The 17,195-nt window shown below is 40.3% G+C and overlaps 1 protein-coding gene across 1 annotated transcript; it reads right to left on the minus strand.

The window, feature by feature from the left end:
- Nucleotides 1-344: 344 nt before the first annotated feature.
- ASNS (asparagine synthetase (glutamine-hydrolyzing)) lies at nt 345-16,730 on the minus strand. The gene is given in 16 exon segments (XM_033071193.1): nt 345-1,806; nt 3,100-3,255; nt 3,521-3,602; nt 5,394-5,472; nt 5,475-5,493; nt 5,816-5,922; nt 7,256-7,382; nt 8,153-8,280; nt 10,328-10,372; nt 10,375-10,428; nt 10,676-10,861; nt 12,325-12,420; nt 12,423-12,561; nt 14,770-14,798; nt 14,801-15,053; nt 16,644-16,730. Coding segments are annotated over 15 exon segments (1,611 nt in total). The 5' UTR covers nt 14,955-15,053; nt 16,644-16,730; the 3' UTR covers nt 345-1,596.
- Between the last annotated feature and the right edge of the window lie 465 nt (nt 16,731-17,195).

Raw genomic sequence — 17,195 nt, forward strand, 5'->3', positions numbered from 1 at the left:
AAGCGCATTTGAGCAGTGATCCCAAAATATGTTTAGCCTATTTTGACTTCAGGCAAATACTGTTTTCTTTCTTTTTGGAAGTTTACAGTGAGTAGCAAATCTGACCTGTACACATCAGTACCTAACCACATACTCTACACTCCTCTCTCAACTCAAAATATTCTTAACTGTTTCAAAGAATCCAAAAAGAGAAGCACATAGCCCTTAAGTAAAGAAGGTTGCAGAAACATTACAGAGAGCACACAAGTGCTGTGGTGCCACCAAAAGGTTTCAGTAAAATTTCAGGGATACAGACTCAAATGCAGGACTAGGGTGGAGCAACAAACAGACAACCAGTCATTTTGTGAAAGTTTTAAATCAGAACAGTTTATATTTTATCTTTTAAATAAAAGATGGCTTTGGTTTTCTAGTCAAGAGGGACAATAAAGAAGATTCATTTTCATAAAGAGCATAATGCTAATCAAGTCCATCTGCACACACACGTATTTCTTGACCACCCTCATACTTATGTTACCTTCCTAAAAGTGACCCTCAAGACTAAGTAGCGAATAAAAAGTTATCTTGGGTAAAAATTCAGGTGTTTTTTCAGTAGCATATTAGAAGCTCTTGTGATTTCTGAAGCAGTTTTTCCCTCCTTTTTCCAAGCGAGGCATCTGATCCCATTGTTGTCAATGATGTTTTGTCCAACTACAACCTATGGTTAACAGGTTTGGTTCACACAGTCGGCTACATGCAGTTCAGCAGCAACACAGTTGACCTTTCATCATACAGGTGGGAAAACTATCACAATAAATGAAAAATTTCTTAAAATACTTACTCATACATCAGACTGATACCCACCATCCAGTTAACACTATTTTTTCAAGAATAATAAATACATTTATAAAAACTGAAGTTCTTGAGTTAGAAACAAAGACATAACTTGGCTTCTCTTATCCATTCTGCTCTTTGATAACAGTCACAATATCTTTCAACTGATGGTATATTTACAGAACAGCCAACTGGTGGCTTCGCAGTAACAAATAAGATTGCCATTCATTTAATTAACACCTACCACCACCTCAATAAACTCTAGAAAGCATCTCTGCATAGCTATGAATATCTAAATACTTTTTGAAAACTAGATCAAGGTTTTCAGGAGTGTGTAGAAGAACATTCAGAATAGAATATAGATACAATCCAAGCCCCTCAGCCCAGAAAAGAAATCACCAGACAGCTAGAGTCCAATTCCCCTTTGCTCAGAGGGGAGTTTGCATCCCTCAGCCTGATTCAGGTCCTCAAAACAGAGCTCACATTAAAATATATTAAATGATTCAAGAAAAATTAATACAATCAAGGTTACATAAGGAACAGAGCTGTCAAACAAAGTAGTCCCTTGTCCAGAAAGTATTTCCCTGCGAATTACAAAGTTTTGGTACAGCAGCATAAATTCTTAATAGTACACTAACAACAGAAAGCTTTTATTTCCAGTAGCATTGTCAAAGTACATCTTAAAGACAATTTAAGCTTTAGGTTTGCATAATTTGTTTGGTTTTCTTAAAGCAGAGTGCACACAAAACGCTTGCAGCACTTTTCTATGGGGATTATTTGAACAGTCTATTCTTGGGGAGCTGACTTGTAATGTTTCAATGTGCGTGCAGAAGGATCAGTAGCTTTAACCCATCTTGGCATCCAGTAGTGGGGTAGCCAGCTGCTCTGCCCTGGGTAGTGCTTTTCAAAGATCTGGCGGTAATAATAACTTTCTTTTGTTTTAGGAGGATTGAAAGGATATTTCTCTGCTGCCTTCTCCAGTAAAAGGTCATCAACCTACAGACACAAGCAAAACTCAAGTTAAGCCACAAATATCTTCAACTTTTCAAGACACACAAGGATTCACCAACTACTAAATATCCACAGTTTTGAAAAAAAAAACAAGTCTATTCCAGAGGCACAGATTTAACAGGTCAGACCTGTGTCACAGGCTCATTTGATCTTTATGAATATGTAAATGTATTTCCAGTGCTATTGGTATTTTGGTATATTGACATGTGAAGTCCATTTCTCTGGGTCACAACCACCTTAGTAAGGTCACAGACACATCTTTCCTACCCTTCCTTTGCTGTGAAACGGGTACAAAACTTAAAAGCAGTCATTTTGCCATGTACGTGGCTTCCTAGGTTGCTTTTGTAGCTTGGGGAAGAGTTGGCTGTTATAATTAACACCAATAACCATGCTCTTTGCAACAGAAGACCTGGGATGCAGAGGCAAAGACACCTGCAGTTGCTAAGGTGGCTGAGAAAGGAAGGATTAAATAGTTGCACCAGTTGAGGCAATTTCAATGAACAGTTTCTGCTGCCATCATGCTGTTTAACTTTTCATGTCTGTGAAATAAATTTGCTGCTCCTACAGCAGTACAGGCTCAGAACAGGAAGAAGAATACTGTTGCCTGACCCAACTACTTCCTTGTCTGAGGAAACTGAGAAAGAAAACAGGGAAGAAAGAGTTGGTGGTAGGACAGACAAGCTCCCAGGCTTGACTACATGTATTTCCATGTAACAGAGCTCTGGTGTAAATAGGATGTTATTCCTTCCTCTCTATGATTAAACTACCTCTGCACTCCAGAGAGGATTATCCTTTGAACAGACTCAAAATGCTGTAAGTCTTCACTGGTTAACAATACAAGAAGAGGCTTTAAAAAGCAAAAAGGCTTAGCTAGGGACGGCTTTGAAAAACGAATGACGCAAACAAGAAAGTACATTATAAAGTCATTATGTTGTTATTCAGCTGCAGAGTAAGTTCATGCAAGTGCCTTCAGCTGAAGCAGCTGCTTTGCCTGTAACCCAGAAATTGGGTCTGTTGATACACAATCTAATTTGCAATCCAGACACTTAAATGATGTTCATTTCCTTACACAGTCATTTCTGGCAGGGTCTAGCACACAAATGCCTTTAACCAACTCAGATATCTAGAAGAACACTGATTAAGGTTTATCTTACTTCTCCACAAGGAAGCTCAAGTTAACTGTTACATCCAGACTTATTCTCTCAAGCATGTGAGCTGCCTCCCACTGGCAATGATATCTAATACACCCAAGTCAGAAAGGAAAAAGCGGTATTCTACCTGTTGATCAATATAGTCCTGAAGAATGGAAAACCAGGATTTCTTTACCGATGCTATACCATCACTGAAAGCTTCTTTGGGTCTCCAGAGAATTTCTTTGGGAAGTAAGTTGGAATCTTCAAAGGACAATCTTAAAAGGTATTTTTCAATTCCATTCTGTTTGCAGAACAAAAAAACAATGTCATGAGTCTCAGGAACTGCACTGCAAAGGTCTGGATTTAAACATTTACGAAATGGTCCCCTTTCAGAAGTTTTGGTCAGAAAAGTGTTCCCAGTAGACCAACAATTCAGTAAAATATTTGAGAGCGTGCTTCATTTTGGGTGGAGGATTTAACCATCAAATTCAGCAACCTGGTCATGCTTAGAACATGTATCAGAGAATTTGTAAACTTGCACTTGGATCCAATCCACTTTTACGTACCTTTGGGATTCGCAGTTCTGCTGGCAGAGATAAATAATAAGAAGTAAACCGATGATCCAAAAATGGGACTCTCAGTTCAAGGCTAAGCAGGGAGAATAAACGGAAAAGATACTGAATTAATCCAACAAGCCACCTACTTAAAAATTCCACAGAAACTAAGCTTTCCCTGTCTTTCACATAAACACCGGATTTTCTGCTTTTACTTGGAAGAAATTTCACTTGCATATTTACAAGTACCTGAATTTGATTCACCAATTCGTAAAGTTAGGTGTATGGTCTACACAGATTAAAGACTACTATGTTTTATAATGCCACATGCTGGGCAGTTTATAGTGCCCTGAATTTGCACACTACAGTCCTGTAGGATCTGCAACAATCATCACAACATGTATGCAAAAGCACATTTAAAAAAATAGTCCTCTCAGAGAACTACCAAGTTGCTCACTAGGATTTCCATCAGCATTTGTAAACATATCACAGAACCAAGCAAGGACTTCTGCTGTCATTTCTGAAATCCACATTTGTTTGTATTTTCAAGAAACAACAAAAAGGAGCCCTGCAGCATTCCTGCAAGTTCTCTCTTGTATCAGTGGTAGATAAACACATGCAAAGCCTTCCTGCTTTTGTATACCACAGCTTCTAAGGACACAGAAGGCAACAAATAAAATGACAGTAACTGCAGCTTCAGCAGAAAGAACCCCTCTCAGTGTGTCTGTTAAAGAGAAATTATGTTGTCCAGCTTCACAAGTGAAAGATGTTATACTGCATCCTAGTAATTTCATTGTCTCTTTAGTTTCTACTCTGATAAAAAGCTTCAGCTACTTCAGGTAATACCCACTTTATGAAAAAAAACCAAATGAATCCAATACTGAGTATTCAGTAATCAAATACTGAGGGCTGTTTCTCCATATACTAACAAGGTTTACACTGTATGTCGTTCCTTACAGTTATTCTTGTTCCTAACTGATAATGGTAGTTTCACCCTTTCCTCTCTACTCTTACTTCTTCTCCCTTTTCTCCATAAATGTGAACTCCTTGAATTCTGTTCTGATTTGTTAATACAACGGCTCTTTCTCCCTAACGGCGCTGTGCAGCAGAATCCAAAGAAAAACAAAAGCAGCCAGCATGTGATACTGAACAGCCTTGAAAGTGTGCTGAAAATTTTCAGCACAAAACAAATTATGAGACAAATGGCAGGTCTCCTGCACTAGGTAAAGAGAAACAAGAAAATTGCAAAAAGCTGGGCAAGTCATTTTGTGGCAGGATCAATATACAACAAAAGCTTCCCAACAGATAAGTTGTTTGCTTTGCCAAAGGCACGATTTTTTCTTACCTACAGACAGCTTTCCAACATTTTTCTCAGTTTAATTAATGTATTTCTTTTAGTAAAATGCTTCTGTCTAGTAAAAAAATACTATTTTCTACAGCACTCAATTTGGAGATTCTTTAAAGTATCAGTTACACAGATTGTATCTTATTATCTCTTTATTACAGTCAGCTACCTAATGCACATACCTTTTTCAGTATGTTTAGTTCTGACAATCATCAGATTCAAGATTTCCCTTTGTCTAAACCTCCAAAGACCCCAATCAAACACAAGTTTGCCTTCCCTCCTTAACTCTGAATATTTTTCTTTCCAATTCACTGCTTCTGTAAAGACCAGTACAATCCTAGACAAAAAATATTTCAGTTGGCAACATAGTGGGCCCTATAGTCACAGATCAGATTAAATTTGGCAGCGTGCTTCATTGTTGCTCAAATTCCTTAAGCCCACAACTTCATGTTGGCATACAAATCCTCAGCAGTCTTTTCCTGCCTAATCTTCTTTTGCTTTTAATTATGAGTGCTCAGCATCCAAGGGAATACATTTTACCCATGAGCTGCAGTAGTTCTGTCTGCACGAAGTACATCAAATATGTAGAGCTCCTTCAGAAGCCTCTCACTCTCTCTGCAGCTTCCTCAGGAGATGGTGCCTGAAAACAAACAAAGCATGGAGCACACAGAGGGAACATGGATGCACTGAGGAAAACATTGCTGGTTGTCCTGCTTTAAATAGTAGTGATCACCAGGCAATCTCAAAACCAGCAAAAAAATACATATAAGAAATAACAACCTCAAGAACTTCTCAAGATTAAGAAAGCTATTTCTTAGGTGATTAAATCCCCTGGATTTCATGTCACCTCAGAAGAAAAACTCAACAAAGATACAGTAATAACAACCCTGAAATATCACACAAGTTCTGTTGAAAGGCAGAACAAGCAGCTCAAGGGCATTCTGTATAGTGAACACATTTACCTTATGGAAATATATATATCCTTGAGTCAGCTCATCTGATCCTTCTCCTGAAAAAATTACCACACTGTCTGTTTTCTTCCGAATATATCTGGAGACAAGATACATACCTTAAAAAAAAAAGCATAAAGTTATTAAAGTACATCTACATACATTATGCCATATACAGCTAGTAGTTTAAAATTTAGCATTTTAGAAATTTGTCTCCTACACTACTTCCTTCTGTAGCAAAAAATTGATGCAAAGTAGCATCTCATTGTTACTCAAAGCCACTAACAGACTCACCAAGCTGGTGCTGCAAATACATCTAAACTGTGTACTTACACTCGGCCACCAAAATATCAGAAAGATGTGTCTTCTTGTAACCCTGGGAACACTGGAGGATTCCCATGGGAACACAGAGAGGAGTTAGTTGTTCTGATTCAATTTGAAATTAAGTATATCATTAATTCCAGCACAGTGCTGAAGAAACCTTCTAGCCTTGGGGAAAAGCAAAAGTTTCTGTTTAACTCTCCACCACTCTGAGTTGAGCTGGATGAAGCCCTTTTTTCAATTTTTTTTGTAAAGAATTATTTATAAAACAGAATTCTGCCTTCCACTCAATGCATCTTTCTGAATGGGATGCCTTTATAACAAAAGTATTACAAACCTAAAGAAAAGTATCTGGTTCATTATTTACCTAAGCAGCAAATCCCAAAGAAAAGACGACAGAAAAAAGTTTTAGTAAAATGCTTCAATTTTTAAAAAAATGCATTCATTATTTCACATTGCTAAATCCCATCTTCATGGAGGAAATTCTACCCAGAGAGCTCAGAGTTTTGAAAACTGTGTTGTCTATTTGGCTTAAAAACTCTTTATGATGACACAAGATTAACTGGGTAAAATGCTGTAGCTTGCATTACACAAAAGCCCAATTGGATTAGGGGTTTTCCCCTTTTATCAGGCTGGCAGTGCTCAGTTGGAAGCTGCTGATGACTCCCTTCACGTCTCAGAATCAAGTGCACATTCTAAGAACCTGTATTACTGAACCTATGTTACTAAAGGGCAATAATAAATATTTCACATTAGTATCAAAATTATGCAAGAATGGGTAACTGATTTGTCGTCATAATATTCAGTACCCCAGAAAACCTGTGAATATCCCCCTTCCTCCAAGAGCAGAAAACTTAGATCTGTAGACCTAATATTTCTTATTCATGTAACTATGCTTTCCATCTCAAAGCTTCAAGAACAGTTCATGACAGTTGCTTTGTGCAGTCAGGGACTTGTAAGTAACTGCTTTGCCTCAGTATGGTACCATAGATAAGTCTGGGTAGCAGAACTTTGGAGTCCAGTCCCCAGATTCTGTGCCAGCTAAGGAATCCAGTAGACCACCATGTAAGTTTGCATAAAATTTTATTTGGGTGATAGAAACCAAAGATGGTCACTAAAAAAAAATCTTACCAATAGAAGCTCTTATTGTTGTTATATCGTAGGTTTCCAATGAGAAGATAACATCCTCTATTGCCTGAATCCCCTCTTCAGTATTAAGTATTACTTCATGATGTTCACTGCCTATATGTGCTGCCACCTGTTTGCAAAGGTCAAAATAATGCATCACTTTTCAACTAAAACATTTTATAAATATCCATTGTGTTTAAAGCAAACACATTCAATGAAAGCACCAGCTCTCTTCTACTACAATGAAAATTATGACATTAGGCCAAGAAAAGACATTACTCAGCAGACCTTTGACTTGCAATGGTATGTTCACCACAAGAGAACACAGTCTCCTTAATTATAGTGTTCAATCATGATTGCAACAGACCATCCAGCTGCTTGCCTAAAATTTTAACAGAATCTGTAGAGGATCTAAGTATTCCAGATATCTGCCCTTAAGAGAAAAAGCAGCACAAAAATAACGAAATCCTGCATAGTACCCCAGATGCCAAAACAGTTTGTACAAAACTGTTAATTCAGCAAACTGCTAATTAACTTACAATACTTAACATACATATAAATGCCTTAGTATAGGAACTTAGTATAGGAACATGGAGACCTACCCTAAAACTCAAGAGGCAGAATTGAGACAAGTCCAAAGAACTATCCTTTTGACAACAATGGGACTCTGTCATGAAAGTCTTCCAAATGCAAGACAAAATGGATAAGGTTCCAGTTGCCTCTTTTGTAAGATTAAGTAGCAAATGTTGTACTAATGATTTACTGCAAACTGATTTACATCATAGCAATAAATGAATTTTCAGTGTTATTATTAATGCCATACCATGAAGTTAGCACCATTAATATACACTGTTAAGCATTCAGTAACTCAGAACAAACTGAAAGCAATGCTTAAGATACCTTTCTGGCAGCAAGTAAGTCAGGACTGTTTTCCATTCCAATTGCAAAGGTTTGCAATGGATAATTGATGTTGATTTCTTTCATCAATTTCAGAAGAACAGCTGCAACCAAGCTGGAATCTAAGCCCCCTGCCAACAAAACAAATGATCTGATTAGGTGTTTGAATGATGTTTTGCTTCCTCTTAAGGAAGCTAGATACTGGAATCCCATGAGTAGGCCTTCATTTTTAAGCTGTGTGAATACAAGGTACTTCTCATACAAGTGCACATTTACCTCTGCTTAATAATAGAATCAGGCAACTTTAGTGGAAAACTTCAATAACAGTTAAAAGTACTTTTGGTGTCAGAAGCATCAGTGGAACTCCTTATTTAAGATAAACAGAAAGTATACTGAACATATTGTTCTACTAGAGACTACTCCCCTTCTCAACCCTGCTAAAATGGGATTTATTCTCCATTTAAAACCACTCTCTACCTTCCTTTTACCTACACATTTAACAGTCAACTGATAGGACTACAGATTTTTATTCACTGTAAGTAAAAGAACAGAATTAAGTAAAAGAACGGAATGCTTATTATAAGGGTTCCACCCTTCTTCAGCCATTCTTCTTTTTCCTCCTCTTCTTTCTAGAGGAGAGTGAAAGGGTCTTGACCAAAGTTTGGAGAACAAGCAGAAAATAAAACCAAGAGATGCACAAGCTGCCTAAATGTACTCTGAGAATCCACCTTCTTATTGTCATGAGCTAGTTCTGCTAATCCTTGGCTAGTTCTACTTGCTGCTCTCCTACTGAGAGTACTGAGCAAAACACAGCCCCTGTTTGCCCTCATCTGCCTGCAGTTCTGACAAGCATGAGGCAAAACCCTGTTCTCTTTGTTTCCCACAGTCTGCATGCGTTTTTTCCCAGATAAGTGCATTAGCATCAATTCCCAACCTGATCCCCTTTGTGGATATGGTATCTTATTAAAAAATATATATATTTCCTGTCAAAATTACATGCAAATTCTGAGAAAGGAGAGCACAGGAAACAGTGCTCAGGATGCGGAAATCAGGAAAATAAAACCCCGGGTTTCCATTGTAACACTGAAGAATTCCCTCTGTGATTGGAAATGAAAGCAATTCTCTGTGATGTTCCAAGCATACTCAAAATTGTGAAGCACTGGATGCTTTGGTATTATTTGTATCAGCACAGGCACGTAGTTTTGCTGCTTCCTGAATGTGCATCTGAGGAGCTACTGACTGCCTTCTAATCTGATATTTGAAATTTTGGGGCTTAAACAAGCTTTTTTACTGAAAATGAGATCTTCCAACTCTATATATCTTCCTGTTTTAATTTACCTTCTTCCCTACTTCTTATGATTGCATAGTAAAAAAATGGTCCAGCAGTATCTCCTGGTCAGTTCTCATTCAGATGCACATTTAATAGGGTTCATGACAAATGAGTGTAATTACTGTTGTTCAGTGAATGCATGAAAACCACTCCAGAACTCTTACGACAAGTACCAAGTGCCACACAAACACAGGACCGTGCGTTACATGGTCAGACCCATGGTTACAGGAGCCTTAACTCTGTAGAGTGCCTCTGTAACACTGAACCATCAGATCACAACAGTGACAGCTAAGTCAGTGAACAACTTCCTGTACCACAAGCGATTACCTTATCTGCAAAAAGAGTGTGGTAAATAATTTTGGTCCAGATGGTCTCCGTAATATGGTAATTAAGGAAGTTTAGGATGAAGACTAAAGCAAAGGCAGCAGGTAAGAATTCTCCTGCTTCTGAAACATGCTAAGGCTTTCTTCTGCACAAAGGGAATGTAATAATTACATTTTCTTTTTAGACCAACCTAAGCAAAATCTCATTCTGTTCAAGAATACATTATGTGATTTTTCAATAGGAATGCTATATTTATTTGTCTTATTGAAAATGCTCAGTGTCTCAATAAGCCAAGATCCCAGTCCAGAGTAAAATTTAAAAGCATAAGACTCTCAAGATACTTGTAAACTGGAAAACTTGATTCTACACCAAGAAGTTCTCTGTTGCCTGTTCTAAAAAGCATATGGAGATTCAGATCACTCCAGGTACATTGCAGCAGAGCAGCCAGTATACTTTCCTTTAACTGGTAGAGGATGGGCAAAAGAGAGAGAAGGCACAGAATCACTGTGGTTCTTGCTGCTTACCTGACAGAAGACAACCAATCCTTCTGTGAGCCATCAAACGTTTCTAACAGCATTTTCAAAGAGAATACGGATGTTGCTTTTCACTGTTTCAAGGTCAAAACCTGCTCAGAACAAAGAAAAGAGGAAGGGTAAAAAAGTCCAAAAAGTGCTACTTCGACTTTACTGGATGATGCCAGTTACATGCAAATGACTGCCTACAATAACAAAGTCCCTGCATTTTAAAGGTTCTTACAGGTTGGTTTTTTTCCTTAAATGGTACTGTTTTAAACCAATCAAGGCAAATTTTACATTCAAAGATTATGATTTTTTCACTTTTAAATCAGAGTAACAAAATCTTTGCTGTACTACCTGAAGGCAGAGCTTCCACTGTATCATATGCAGCATGAAGTGGTCATCTTTACAGCTATGAAAATTTTACTAATTCCACTGATGCAACCTTGCCAGAGGGCTTTAAGTCCAACACTTCATAATGACCCGGAAGAAACGGCTCCACTTCAGAACACAAGGATGTTGAATGCTTTAAGTTAATAAGCCCTACACATAAAATGGGAAAAAAAGAAAAACGTCAGAGTTTTTGACTTAATGGTTAAGTTACACCTCACTCAACAGCCTCTCTACTAAAACTGTATATAAATATTTTCTCCAGACCCTAAATCTAGTATTAAAAAAATATCCTTTTGAGTCATCATCAGTCCTGACTAGAGCAGGATTCTGCTTCAGGCAGGATGTACACAAAGATCTGAGCCATCCCAAGCTGAGGCAGACAGCAGAGAAAGCAAACCAGCAAGTTTTACTAATTGGCAAGTAGCAATTTATCCCTGTGAGCACTAGGAAGAGCACTTTTCTAACTGACTACACTATGGCCAGGTCAAATTATAATATGCATAGGAGAATTTGAATGACAATTATTAATTACTTCTGTGTTTAAAATTAAGTGTAGTCAAACTAACAAGGGGTTCTGCAATAAAAACAGTATCACTGTACTGACTGCTTAATAACATATATTTAGCGATTTCAAAACTCATTGGTTCTAGACTGATCTACTCCACTCCTATTGAATGCCAAGTACAACACTAGTAGCCAAACCTCGTTTTCATTCCCCACGTGAAAGAGGATGTTTTGCACCCGCTACTCACTTGGATGCCCTTTGAGGACATCCTCAAAAGGGACACTGAATCGCTGTTAGAGAGGGACTGGTAATTCACTGTGATTGTTACAGACACAGCCCTCAAAACATTCACTTCCCTTCTTCCTTCACAAGCAAATGAAATGGTGCAGCTCTTAGTATTACTACACAGTACCTTTAGAAGAGTCAACTTATACTGGAGTCTGATAATAAAATAAATACACAATAAATGGGAGAGGAATAATAATGAAAGTAAATTTTAGCTAAAGTGTATTTTAGGCTATAAACTCCCTTTCGACACTGTTTGGATTTGTTTATGACAGCACCAAGACTAGAGATAATTAACTTTAAAAGAGAGGAGTGATGTGCCATCTGAAAGAAAAAAATCATCATCAAATAAAGTATGTGATTCTGGGAAATTACCCAAGGCTGCAGTAAATTTCAGTAGGGTTTCAAAACTCCTGGCTTTTACAGATTAGCAGTTCTTGTGGTATATTTACCTAGCTCACTACATAACACCAAGACCAAAGTCTAATATCATTTAATGTAGCATAAATCTAGTCTAAGTGAATAGACAATATTTAACTTTGGCCCAACATAAAACATCTTGATTTCAATACTGCTATGACTCTAGAGCACAAAAAATTCTAGTTAAATAAGTAAGTTATTTTAGAGACACTAAAAACAATTAAACAGCTTGGATAGTTTTATTTTAATGATGTGTAGTTCTTCTATTACTAAATACAGCTCATATATTACTGAACTTACAGTTCATTTTCTCTTCACACTAAGAAGAAAAGCCCAACAAAAAAGTTTGCCTCCAACAGAAATATCTAAGATTGTTTAGGCACTAAACACAACTGGTTTTTACCTTTTGCCTCAGAACAGACACCCAAAAATCCATCATTAGTCAGCACCTTAAACAGTGGTCTGACTCCATAGGTATCTCTTGCCAGAAACACTTTCTGTTTGCAGTATCCAGAAGGATGAAAGCAAATACACCATCTAGCATGGATGCTGCTTGTTCTATTCCTCCTCTGTTGTATAGATGAAGGATAACCTCACCATCCACTAATGTTTGATAGTCAAATCCAAACTGCTTCTGCAGCTAAGAAAAAATATAAAGAAAAACATAAGTAAGCATTTGCAAACATTTGCTGCTTAGCAATTCTTTCATAAGAATAATCTTGTATGTAAAAACACGGTTTAAATTTTAAAAAATATTTCTGCCCAAGAAGGAAATGATACTTTCGGTGTCAAAGTTGTACTGGGTTTGTGTGGCCTGGCTTTGGAAGTGGAGAGACTACAAGGGTGGCTTCTGTGAGAAACTGCCAGAAGATTACCCCACATCTGGCAGAGCCAAAGCCAGGTCCCAGGACGGACCCGTTGCTGTCCAAGTCAATCAGGAATGACAGCAATGCTTCTGGGATAACATATTTAAGAATAAAGAAAAGTTATTGTGCAGATGTAATTGCAGCCAGAGAAAAGTGGGCTGAGCCTATGTGGAGAGGAACAGCTCTACAGACACCAAGGTCAGTGCAGAAACAGGGCAGGAGGTGCTCCAGTGCTAGAGCTGGATTCCCCTGTAGTCTGTGATGCAACCCAAGCTGAAGCAGCTGTGTCCCACCAGCCCCAGGGAGGAGCCCCAAGCCAGAGAAGGTGATGTCTGAGAGGAGGCTGTGAACCCATGGGAGACCCATGCTGGAGCAGGCTCCTGGCAGGGACCTGTACACTTGTGCAGAGAGGAGCCCATGCTGGAGCAGGTTTCCCAGTAGGGCTTGTGAGGGACCCATCCTGGAGAAGGCTGTGCCTGAAGGAAAGCACCCCATGGAAGGACCCACACTGGAGCAGTCTGTGCAGAACTGTTCCTGTGGGACAGACTCATGCTGGAGAAGCTTGTGGAGGACTGTCTCCCATGGGAGGGACCCCACACTGGAGCAGAAGAAGAAATCTCCTTCAGCAGTGGCAGAACCATCATGTGATAAACATATCCTGTTTCTCTGCTGGGGAGGAGAAGGTAGAGCTCAGGAAGGAGGAAGGGGTAGAGGGAAGGTTTCTTTTTTCAAGGCTTATTTCACTTCTCATTACCCTGCTCTGATTTTGTTGGTAATAAATTCAATTATTTAATCTCCCCAAGTTCAGTCCGTTTTACTCATGACAGTATTTGGTGAGTGATCTCTCCCAGTCCTTATTTCAGCTCATGAAAGTGTAGTCGTATTTTGTCTCCCCTGTCCTACTTGTGTCTGGGAAGTTTTGATAGGTGCCTGGCATCCAGCCAGGGGCAACTCACTCACAAAAATTTTACCCAGGATAATCTCTTAGGCAATGAGATTGACAATGCAGTCTTAAGTAATCATGTTAAGGCAAATTTTTCAGGGATACACTTCTGTCTGAGGATGTCAACTGAAAACCCATGACCCTGGTCTTCAAAAGCACCAGCCGCCACTGTGTCTGAAAAAGATTACTGCAATTCCTCAGCTTTTGTTATGCACATAATTTCCTTCAGCCTAATCTTCCTTCATTCCCTCAAACTAGCCCTCTTCACTCTGCCTGTGCATATAAAATGGGGGGAGGAAGAAATCAGCTGTCAGACTTAAGTCAGACCAAATATTTTTAGCAGCAGCAGCATCACATCCATCAGAGACATTTAGTAACTTTAGGAACTATGTAAGGATTGCTGTTTGTTTTGGCCTAAGATACTTAGGTGGGTCTCAAAAACCCCACAAAAACCTGACTTCTGATGAAGATGCCTAAGGGCTTCCATGGCATGCTGGAATCTCCCTCCCTAAGGCTTATTGTTTTTATATAAATATGTAAGCATGCATACTATGAACTACTATATCTTAAGTGACATATCCCATCTAGACTGAGATGCAGTAATAAAATGCAATACCTAACAACTTGGGAGAATGATGACCCAAAACAATTGAAGAGCAAGACAGTCTAAAAGCATTTGTATTATGAAGAGAGAAGAAGGGGAGAAAGAGGCTTGGAATTCTTCTACCCAAGAGATAATGAAGAATGTGTTTAACTTTCAACTGAACAAACCTGAAGATGTGCATATTTATTGCTATTCTTGTCAATTAAAAAGCGCTTTTTCAGTATTAAAGAATAAGTATATTGCTAAACAAGCTACCAGACTCACAGCTCATTGAGATGATTGATTTCCTTTAAAAAACTAGTTATTTGCTAACTTTCATTTTTTTTTTCTGATATTTCTAGTCCAACACGTTTTAAAGATGTTCTAAATATCCAATATAGTCTTGAAATAAGAGAAAAAAAATTTTAACTGCCTTTTCAGGTATACAACACTTACCTGTTTGAAATTGTAGATTTCTCCATTGTACACAGCCAGAGGTATGGGAATTTTTTCACCCGGATAGGCTGCATTCCATATAACTGATCCACAACTGCCAGGCGGTGGAAACCAAAACAGCAGTTGGTGAAACCATTGACGTTTTCAAAACGAAATGCATCAGGACCTCTGTGTGCTATCTTCATGGCACTTAGACACTGCACAGAAAGGCATTCATCGCCTCCCAAACAGGGCCCAGATACCACACATTGTGAGCCTCTTGTTCTACCTGCACGTGGAGAATCTGTTCAATACAGACATGAAAACTGTAAGCAAGAGCTGACACTTGTGTTGGGTCTGGCTGAGAGGGAGCTCATTCTCCCCTGAGCAGCCCCCACCGTGCTGTGTTTTGTGTGGTATCACAGCAGTGTTTTGGCTACTGCTGACCAGTGCTTACAGCATCAATGCAAGCCAACATTTCCCCCTCACCAGAAGGCTGGGAGCAGGCAGGATCTTGGAAGGCAACACAGTCAGGACAGCGGACCTAAACTATCCAAAGGGATATTCCATATCTGATGTCTGTCCAGATGAAAAATATAAGGGAAAGGAGGATAAAGGCAGAGCAACTACTACACTTGCTGAAGCCCTGCTTCTCAGGAAGTGGCTGGACATTGCTTGCTGATGGAATGATATAATAAAATCTTTTTTATTATATCTTTTGCTTGTGTATGATCTTATTTAAAATTAAACTGCCTTTATCTCAACCCATAAGGTTTTTTTTTCTTTTTCATCATATTTTCTTTCCCCTCACTTGATCCTGATGAAGAGGGGAGTGATAGAGTGCCTTGGTGAGCACCTGACATCCAGCCAAGGTCAACCCACCACACTCCTAAAAAACCTCAGATAAACAGATATAGGTTATCAAACACTTAACTGCCAAGAGGCCTGATAAGAAGCATACCAGACTTTACTAACATGAAGTAAACCTGGCTTCCTCAAAGTATCATAAGGAAATTTTAGCTAGCAAGAAATTAGGTTTTAAATTTACCTTTATATACAGCAAGGCTGTCTATGATTTTTTCTTTTTTTTTAATAGACCACAAATAGATCAAATAATTTCTCGTCATACAGTATGATATGTTGAAGTAACATCATCTGAACAGAAACTTTAAACATCCTTTCAGTTAGTCACCTTTACATTCAAGTGGGTTTATAACAAAGAGGGAGGCTCTTTAGCAAGTAGTGACAGGACAAGGGGAACTGTTTGGAACCCCAGGAGCACAGGTTTGGAGTGGAGCTCCCGATCAGCAGCGTGGCAGGCCCAGGAGGCAAAGGTGTGGAGGGAGCAGTGCTGCTGCAATGCCATGCTCCCCTGGCCGCTGCTGCAGCCCGCTGTCTCTGGAGATAAACACAGGCCTTTGAACCCCCGATCCAAACAGGCTGAAGCTGGGGACCACCAGATCAAGCCATGTCGCTGGAGACATCAGCCCAACGCGGCCATTAGGGTTTAAGGTTCAGAGAGCCACAAAGCCTACAGCTGCGGGGACACAGGGGATGCAAAAGGCGTGCCACTGCAACACTGCTCCCCCTGCAACATCTGTGCCATCTGGAGCTGGGCCTTCCACCATCTGGAGCGTGCTCCTGCTAACCCCAGGGCCCCTGGGCCAGGTTCCCTCCACGCGCACCCGCCTGCTCTCGGGCCCCTCCACGCCCTTCCCGTTTCCGCCGGCGGCTGCTGCACATGCCGGGCCCGCCGCTCCCCCGCCAGCCGGCGGCAGGAGGCCGAGTACGCGGCAGCCCCTGGGTCGGCAGCCCCTCTGACCAGCCCTGCCCGGCACGGCACCGCCCGCTGCCTCACCCGCTGCCTCACCCGCTGCCTCCGCCCGCTGCCTTACCGCTGCTGGGCCGCCCGGGCACGGAGAGCCGCCGCACACGCCGCGCCGCGCCACGCCGGGGATGGAAGGGGCGGCCCCGCCGCCTCGGCTCCGCCCCGCCGCCAGCTGCTGTTGAAACGCGCCGCGAAGTTTCATCATGCGCTTCCCCGTCCGACCCTGTGCCCCCCTGCCCGGCGGCCTGGGCTCGCACCCGCCCGCACCCGTGTGTCGGTGTGCAGCCCGCCCGGCTGCCCCGCGGCAGGACAGGCGCTCGCAGGCCGAGCAGCGCCGGCTCCGGGTTCACAGAATGCACAGACTCACCAGGTTGGATGAGACCTTCGAGATCATGTCCTAACACCTCAACTAAACCATGGCACCGAGTGCCATAACCAGTATTTTTTAAAACACACCCAGAGATGGTGACTCCACCACCTCCCTGTGAAATGTTACAAAGTGATTCGTGTCATTATAAAAATACACCATAGAATCAATATAGGCAAAAATACTGAATCTGAAGTAAAGCATGGACGTGAGTCACAGGAAAATCTAATGATTTCATTATATTTGTTTAAA

The sequence above is a fragment of the Catharus ustulatus genome, chromosome 1 (assembly GCF_009819885.2).
Source record: "Catharus ustulatus isolate bCatUst1 chromosome 1, bCatUst1.pri.v2, whole genome shotgun sequence".
NCBI lineage: Eukaryota > Metazoa > Chordata > Aves > Passeriformes > Turdidae > Catharus > Catharus ustulatus.